This window comes from Scleropages formosus, chromosome 9, assembly GCF_900964775.1.
Source record: "Scleropages formosus chromosome 9, fSclFor1.1, whole genome shotgun sequence".
Lineage (NCBI taxonomy): Eukaryota > Metazoa > Chordata > Actinopteri > Osteoglossiformes > Osteoglossidae > Scleropages > Scleropages formosus.
This window is the reverse complement of record NC_041814.1, coordinates 23,276,874-23,284,978: the sequence shown is the minus strand read 5'-3', so window position 1 is coordinate 23,284,978 and position 8,105 is coordinate 23,276,874. Positions and strand designations below refer to the sequence as shown.

At 47.8% G+C, this 8,105-nt stretch overlaps 1 protein-coding gene across 1 annotated transcript; it reads left to right on the top strand.

The window, feature by feature from the left end:
- The first annotated feature begins 248 nt into the window (after positions 1 to 248).
- On the top strand, positions 249 to 7,877 carry gdap1 (ganglioside induced differentiation associated protein 1). The gene is made up of 6 exons (XM_029254735.1): positions 249 to 488; positions 1,341 to 1,533; positions 3,122 to 3,295; positions 4,678 to 4,772; positions 5,873 to 5,987; positions 7,019 to 7,877. The coding sequence occupies exons 1-6, from the start codon at positions 291 to 293 to the stop codon at positions 7,369 to 7,371; spliced, it is 1,128 nt and encodes a 375-aa protein (XP_029110568.1). The 5' UTR covers positions 249 to 290; the 3' UTR covers positions 7,372 to 7,877.
- Positions 7,878 to 8,105: the final 228 nt, after the last annotated feature.

Sequence of the window (8,105 nt, the reverse complement as noted above, 5' to 3'; positions counted from 1 at the left end):
CCACCTGCCGACCGCACCCAATATTTCCGAGCAGCAGTTTCATTACCACTACGGATAAACTCAAACGTCGTTCATTAACGGCTACTTTTTTTTTTTTTTTAAAAAAAAAAGAAATTAAAAGTCACTCTTGTGAAGGTGTCGCTATTAGAATGCTGTAAATGCGATAAAACATGTAAACATGGACAGGTAACTGATGATGCCGCGTGTTGCAGCGCTGCGCCCTCCCCCTGCCTGCGCTGCTGCTCGGGGTCCTCGTGCCGCTCCCTGACGTCATCGCAGTGCGGACGAAGATGGCGACGGCTGCCGCCGAGTCCCGCGGAGACGCCGAAGCAGGAGCGAACGAAGCGGCCGCGGGGGTGAAAGCGGAGGAGGAGGAGGAGGAGGAGGCGGCGGCGGCGGAGGAGGAGCGCGAGTGCGGGAGCGCGAGCGGAGGGCGCGCGGGGCGCCTCCTCCTCTACCACTGGACCCAGTCGTTCAGCTCGCAGAAGGTGAGCGGCTTCAGCACCGCGGCGGCGGAGAGCGACCCGGCCGGACCCGTCCGCGCTCCTCTCGGCCTCCCTCCCTCCCTCCCGCAGCGCGAGTCGTTCACGCGCAGTCGTTGCGCGGGGACCCACTTACAATGCACGTATATTATAAGGTGGTGGTACAGCTGGTACAGTAGGGTACAGTAGTAGGGTAGTAGGGTACATCTTATCCATACGCACTGCCTGCGCAGTCCTGACTGCAGAGGGCCTCCGTGCGTGGGGTCACAAATACAAACGCATCAAAAGAACCATCGCACTGGATACATAATAATAGGTAGGTATAACAGTAGCAAACAATAATAATAATAATAACAACAAGCAGTGATTTGCTACAGCTGCTGGTGCCTCACAACTCCTCATCTCAGTGGGTGAGAGGACGTGGGTTCGAAGCTGGCTCTATCTGTGTGGATTTTGCATAATCTCCCCGTGTTTGTGTGGGTTCCTTCCAGGTGCTCTGGTTTCCTCCCGCAGTCCAAAAACAGGTTTCAGGTGAACTGGTGACCCTAAATTGCCCTGTGTGTGTGTGTGTGTATGAGAGAGAGAGAGACTGTTGTGTGATGGACTGCTATGTCATCTAGGGTGTGCCCACCCTCACGGCCTACACTTTTGGGGTAGGTTCCAGACCCCCATGAGCCTGCAGCAGATGAGTGGTTACTGATGATGGACAGATACGTGTACATATAGGTACTCTTAAGAGATGTTTTTTCCTATCCAGTTTCTTCATGCACCTTTCTGTCTGAATTAATAACGATAAATAATAATGATAAAATGTGTCCCGTGGACTGCACTCATTACCCCGTTTGCGACCCGTCCCAGGTGAGGCTGGCCATCGCCGAGAAGGGTCTGAAATGCGAGGAGTACGACGTGAGTCTTCCCCTGAACGAGCACAACGAGCCGTGGTTCATGCGGCTGAACCCCGCGGGCGAAGTCCCCGTCCTGGTGCACGGCGACAGAGTCATCTGCGAGCCGACGCAGATCCTCGACTACCTGGAGGAGCACTTTAAAGACGGTGCGCCGGCGCTGTGCGGTCTGGGCGCGTGCGTGCGTGAGCTCTCTGTGCGAGAAACCACCTTTTTCTTTTTTTTTTTTTTTTTCTCCCTTCCCCACCCCATTAGCACCATCATGGACTTTTACTTTTCTAAGTTTTAACGTTTTATTTCGCTTCAATTTTGCATTCGTCTTTTATTCACCTCATGATTCTGTTTATGTTGTTTTTTTTATGTTTTTTCGGGCCCATGTCAGGTTCCTTATTCCTGTTCTAGAAATATCGCTGAAAGAGGAGAAAAGTACAAGGTAAGCGTGTTAAGTGGTCAATTCACCATTTTAATGCTAGAATGGCCTTTATTGTCTATAATTTGAATATTCATCAAGTTCTTCTGCTTTATATGAGCTCTTGTGTGTTTGTTATTGCACTTTATGAGTATATTTATCTATCACTCATGGAAAGTTTTGTCCATCTAAACACTCAGCGTAATTTTAACTTGAGAATTTTCTTTTTCATGACTGCAGCATTTTTCAGTATTGATTGAATGCTTTGCTGTCCCTCTCACCGCATTATTCTTCAGCTATAAATACTCAGGTTGTTCCCTTCCCCAGTCAGTCATTCTACTGCTGCGCATGAGTATTTCACCCTTTGTGTCATTTTTAATATTAAGGAAATTATTACTGTTAATATTGTAAGCTGTTTCCTTCATTGAATGAATGAATGAATGAATGAATGAATGAAGATCACTTTGAAATATAGTTGGACATTTCATTGTGAGGATTTACAATGGCTTGTGTGTAACCACCTCCCTTTGTGATCATTATACCCACACACACACACACACACACACACACACACACACACACACACACACTGTCTGAAACAGCTTGTCCCAGGTGGGGTCCCGGGGAGCTGGAGCCAAACCCGGCAACACAGGACGTAAGGCTGGAAGGGGAGGGGATACACCCAGGACGGGACGCCAGTCCACCGCAGGGCACCCCAAGTGGGACTCAAACCCCACACCCACCAGAGAGCAGGCACAGGCCAAACTCACTGCGCCCCCCACCACATATTTAGAGAAGTGAAAATACAGCCCTTGTACTTAAATGAAACTGCGGACTAGTGTTTTTCAACACTATAAGTGTGTTTCGCCACTAAATATGCAAATGTTTGTAAGAGGTAAATGATACACCAACGCAATTCCCGTATTACTACGGCTGCATGAGGGACTCACGTTTTCCCAGACGACAGGGGTTCGAAAACGGGGCCCCAGCGCATTAGAAAACTTGACTGCACTGCAGTTTTTGCAAACCAACATTTTGACCTTGCTATCATTCAGAGGGAGATTATTCAGTTTTAATAGTATAATAACATTAGTAATTCAATGCTCTCCTACAGTTTTATGCCAACCGGCAGGTGCCTTCGCTCTTCCGAAAGGGTCGTTTCCTTTTAGCTATAACGGTTTGGGTGTATTAAAGGTACTGCAGCAAGACTCGTGGGGCTTAAACCTGCAACCTTCTGGGGGCAAGGCTGTGACCTTAACCGCTTTGCTGCATATGGTCCTTTGTGGTTTATGCTGCATTTCTGTTTGTTGCCTCTGTCTGTTCGTCAGAAAATACGCCCAGGTTGATCCCGGAGGAGGGGAGTATGTACTACCCCAGGGTACAGCACTACCGCGAGCTGCTGGACTCGCTGCCCATGGATGCCTACACCCACGGCTGCATCCTGCACCCGGAGATCACCGTGGACTCCCACATACCGGCGTACGCGTCCGCCCGGATCCGCGGTGAGATCTGCATCCGCCTGGCGTTCGGCGCTCTGGGGTCGTGTGCTTCTCTCGCTCCCATTATATTTAACACACCTGTTTCCCATCATGTCTCTGTCACAACACTTGAGCGCAAAGTCTTTTGGCTGCGATTTCCAAAGTTACATTTTCAGCGCAGTTCTTTTGTCCACAATTAAGGGTTTTTGTGTAATTTTTGGACCCTCTTTGCCAGGTAGGTGTGTACTCCACGTATCCGTGTCCCTCCAGTGTTTTCATACAACACCTGGATGTCATCTGTTCATATTCGCTATCAGGATCACATCTGGCACAAAAGATCGGTGCTCTAGTGGTTAGAGTAGCTGCTGTCTTTGGACCCAAAGGTCTCAGGTTTGAATCCCACCTACTGCTGTAGTACCCTTGAGCCAGGTGCTTATCCTAAATTGTGCCAGTAAAATTACCCAGCTGTATAAATGGATAAATAACAGTAAAGTAGCTTAACATGGTAAGTTGCTTTGGAGAAAAGCGTCAGATAAAAGTAAGGCTGAATATTTCACCTGTAGCTACAATTATGGACTTTTTTTTAGTGTTTCCAGGTTTGGCGTCGTCTGAGATTTGGTATTTCTGATTTCCGTGCATCTGCTCTGCAATGGACTGACATCCCACCCAGGGTGTCTCCCGCGTGGCCGAGCACCTAACACTGGACGTCCAGGATGGGCTCTGACTTTATTTTAAATGTCCTTTTCTTTCCTGTTTGACGTTATTACATTATTTACAAATGTCCACTTTCTCAGGACATCGAACTGTTGGATCGATCTTTTTCAGACAATTCCAGGTTCTTCGGAGTCTCAGTAAAGAGGCACAGATATACAGACAGACAGAGAGACAAAGTACAGTAGAGCCACAGTAGAGCCCTCAGAACACTGCAGTCCCCTTTACAGATGCCGTGCTACCCTGTTCAGTGGAGAGGGACGCAACTGGTCTTTTGATGTGTCTTTTGGGCCGTTTGAGCCATTTCTGCCTAGACGGGTCAAGATCTTATGGCCATCGTTTGTGCTCCACCGTGATCCAGTCGTACACTGGCCGCTATCACTGTAAATTAGTCTGCGTGCTGCTGACAGTGACACTGTTCGCTGCAGTTTTGGGTCTCAGTCCCTCGGTGCTAATTTGTGCAGATGGATTTTTTCAAAAACAGTGCGACTACTTACATAAGAACATGGAGAGGTGAACTAAGGGACTGGCTCCCCCCGCCCCCCTTGCCCCAGAGGTCTTTGTGCAAATGTGGGTCTTGCCGGTGGGGCTTCCTTTACTCTGTTTGAGAGTGTGTGTGTGTGTGTGTGTGTGGACCCACTGTTTCATACACGTTCTCATTTGTTCATTCTTGCACGTGCGTCTCCTTCCTGCAGCACAGATAGGAAACACGGAGTCAGAGCTGAAGAAGCTCGCAGCAGAGAACCCCGAGCTTCAGGAGGCCTACACGGCCAAGCAGAGACGCCTGAAGGTAAGGGCGCCGTGCGCTCGAGCGTCAAATCGTCACCGACCTCTGGGGCCGCGGGAGCCCTTTGCTCCGTTTCGGTTATGCGTGGAAGAAAAAAACATCCGGGCAAGAATGAAAAAAAACCTGCCGATCGCAGGTCAGTTGGCTGCAGCGCAGCTGCAAATAGTGCTCAGACATGTCTGGTAAAAGAAAAAAAAAATCTCCCAAATAAAATATAACCTGTCAGAGTTTTATAACAGTTTTTCTTTAATGTACCTCCCCAAAGCTGTGTTGCTTTCCTACAAAAATAAATTATATGGATAATTTTTACAAAAAAGTTAATTTGCAAGAAATGTTAAATAAGTAAGAAATGTTGATAATTGTTAAGAAGATAAAAAGCCATTTTCACTGTTTCCCTATAATTGATACATGTATGTATCTGTATGCACGTATGTACAGTATAAATACTCTATGTGTGTACAGTATATGTACATTTAAATATCTACTTTCATATACATTAATCAGTTTGTCATTTTTTTCTGTCAGTTAAACTGCCATGCATTTTCTGTTCATCTTGTTCAGTTTATATTGAGAAGAACTGAACTTTAAGGGGGCTCGGTGGCATGGTGGCACAGTGGGTTGGACCGGGTCCTGCTCTCCGGTAGGTCTAGGATTCAAGTCCCGCTTGGGGTGCCTTGCGATGGACTGGCGTCCCATCCTGGGTGTGTCCCCTCCCCCTCCTGCCTTACGCCCTGAGTTGCCGGGTTAGGCTCTGGCTCCCTGCGACCCCGTATGGGACAAGCGGTTCAGACGACGTGTGAACTTTATCTATGGGTTTTGTCCAGGATGAAAATGACTACAGCTAGTTGTGTAGTGGTTAGAGCTGTTGCTCTTAGACCCAAACTTCACAGGTTCAAATCTCACTTCCAGCTGTGATACCTTTAAGCAAGGTACTAACCCTAAATTGTTCCAGTAAAATTACCCAGCTGCATAAATGAGTAAATAATTGTAAGGACCTTAACATTGCAAGCTGCTTTGGAGGAAAGTGTCAGCTAAAAAAAAAAAAAAAAAAACCTGCTATAGCTGTCCTATTAATAAAGAGTGACAAAAAGATTGTTTTTCAGTCCAAGTTGCTGGAACATGACAACATGAAGTACTTGAAGAAGATACTGGATGAGCTGGAGAACGTTATGGACCAGGTGGAAACAGAACTTCAGAGGAGAATCGAGGAAACTCCGGGTAAGGGGGCCGAGGGAACGTGGTCAGATACGGCGCTTTTGAGCCGGGTCCTGGACTCAGGTACCACACTGGAAATGAAGGCACGCGTATCAGACACCTTCTTCTGCTCTTCTTTTTGTTTACGTTTAGTGCTGTGGCGTGATGCATTGCGTACACACCGCGATATTTTGCAGCAGGGAGCAGAGTGGCTAGAGCTCACACGCTGCATGCGAAAGACCTCCTAACAGACCTGGGTTCAAATCCTCACCCCTGACGAGGGCACTTACCGTGAAACGAAACAGTGAAAATTCCCCTACTATATAATTGGCTAAATTACCGTATGTATCTATCTATGTACAAAAAGATGATGATGATGTTGTTACTTACTTTGGAGAAAAATGTATGTTGAATGTAATAATATTATTACCAAGGTCACAGTACAGTTATTATTGCAAAAAGGCTGAGATTCCCAGATGACATTTACTGAACTTATATTATATTATATTATATTATATTATATTATATTACAGCAAGGGGGGCGTGGTGGCGCAGTGGGTTGGACTGGGTCCTGCTCTCCAGTGGGTCTGGGGTTCGAGTCCCACTTGGGGTGCCTTGCGATGGACTGGCGTCCCGTCCTGGGTGTGTCCCCTCCCTCTCCGGCCTTACGCCCTGAGTTGCTGGGTTAGGCTCCGGTTCCCCGCGACCCTGTATGGCACAAGCGGTTCAGAAAGTGTGTGTGTGTGTGTGTGTGTGTGTGTGTGTGTGTATATATATATTATAGCAGAATAACAATAATAGTTTTATATCAATTCTTATTATTGATAATAATAATCACTATAACAACAACAATAATAATGATTATAGTAAAGGTGCAATACCACAGCAGAAATGGGTAAAACAGTGGCCTTCGCTGCTCACCTGGAAAATGATTAAGGTTCTATGGTCCCGTCTCTGTGATGCGACTCAACCTTATCCGAGACGGAGCGTGGCGGGTGTGTGTGTGTGTTCCTTCTCTTCCCTTGACCTGTTCTCCTGCTGTGTGTTTGAGCAAGAGGAGGGAAGCCAGGCCTGGCTGTGCGGGGAGTTCTTCAGCATGGCTGACGTGTCTCTCGCCGTCACGCTGCACCGCCTCAAGTTCCTGGGCCTGTCGCGGCGCTACTGGGGCAGCGGGACCCGGGTCAACGTGGAGGCCTACTACGAGAGGGTCCTGGAGCGGCCCGCCTTCCGCAGGGTGCTGCGCAGCGTCAACAACATCCTCATATCGGCCGTCCTGCCCGCGGCTTTCCGCGTCGCCAAGAAAAGGGCGCCGACCTTCATCGGCGCCACCCTGCTGGTGGGCGTAGTGGGCGGGGCCACGTACCTGGCCTTCCTCTTCCTCAGAAGGAGGCTTTTCATTTCCAAATGAGAAAAGAGCAAAGGAGCTCGTCATCGCTGTTCACGACTGCAACTCGAGGTCTCCACGTTCCTCACCGACACACAGCTGGTTAAACCATTGTTTCGTCTGCATGGAACTAACGCACATAATACAAGTATATTAGTTTCGCAGTGCACTGTGCCTGGAGCAAAAATAAATTTGCTAAAATGATTTTATTGATTATTTTGCTGCCTTTTTCCTTCTTTCTCTTTTTTTTTTTTTCAGACTGCCTGCCAAAATTCCAACCCCTAGACGACTTGCAAGGTCCAAAACCGCAGTCGCTGTGTAGCGTAATTGGGATTCTTCTTGTCCATTTCTGCATACCCCGGTACGGAAACGCAGGCGTACTTTTAACGTTTAAACTCGGTCGAGGTGACCGGTCTGTGTTTCAACTGGACGAGTCTGGTCGCTGCGTCGATGATAAACGCTATAGGAGCCCTTATTGAACGTAAAGTAAATTTACAGTAATATAGGTGATGCGTTTCTCCAAAGGGACACATAATGTTAAAGGTTCCTACAATTATTTATCCAGTTGTACAGCTGGGTAATTTTACTGGAGTAATTTAGGGTAAGTACCTTGCTCAAGGGTACTACAGTCAGAGGTGGGATTCAAACCTGTGACTTTTCGGTCCAAAGGTAGCAGTGCTGACCACTGCCCCTTCTTCCCTTAATGGCGTGGAATCCCATCCAGGGCTTATGCCTCCAGACAACCGCACGCATAGTGG

Bases quoted from the DNA above. Each gene is read 5' to 3' on its own strand.
- gdap1 (XM_029254735.1), top strand. From the start codon at position 291: ATGGCGACGGCTGCCGCCGAGTCCCGCGGAGACGCCGAAGCAGGAGCG. The intron at 489-1,340 runs GTGAGCGGCTTC...GACCCGTCCCAG, and splicing joins AGTCGTTCAGCTCGCAGAAG to GTGAGGCTGGCCATCGCCGA. The intron at 5,988-7,018 runs GTAAGGGGGCCG...TGTTTGAGCAAG, and splicing joins GAGAATCGAGGAAACTCCGG to AGGAGGGAAGCCAGGCCTGG.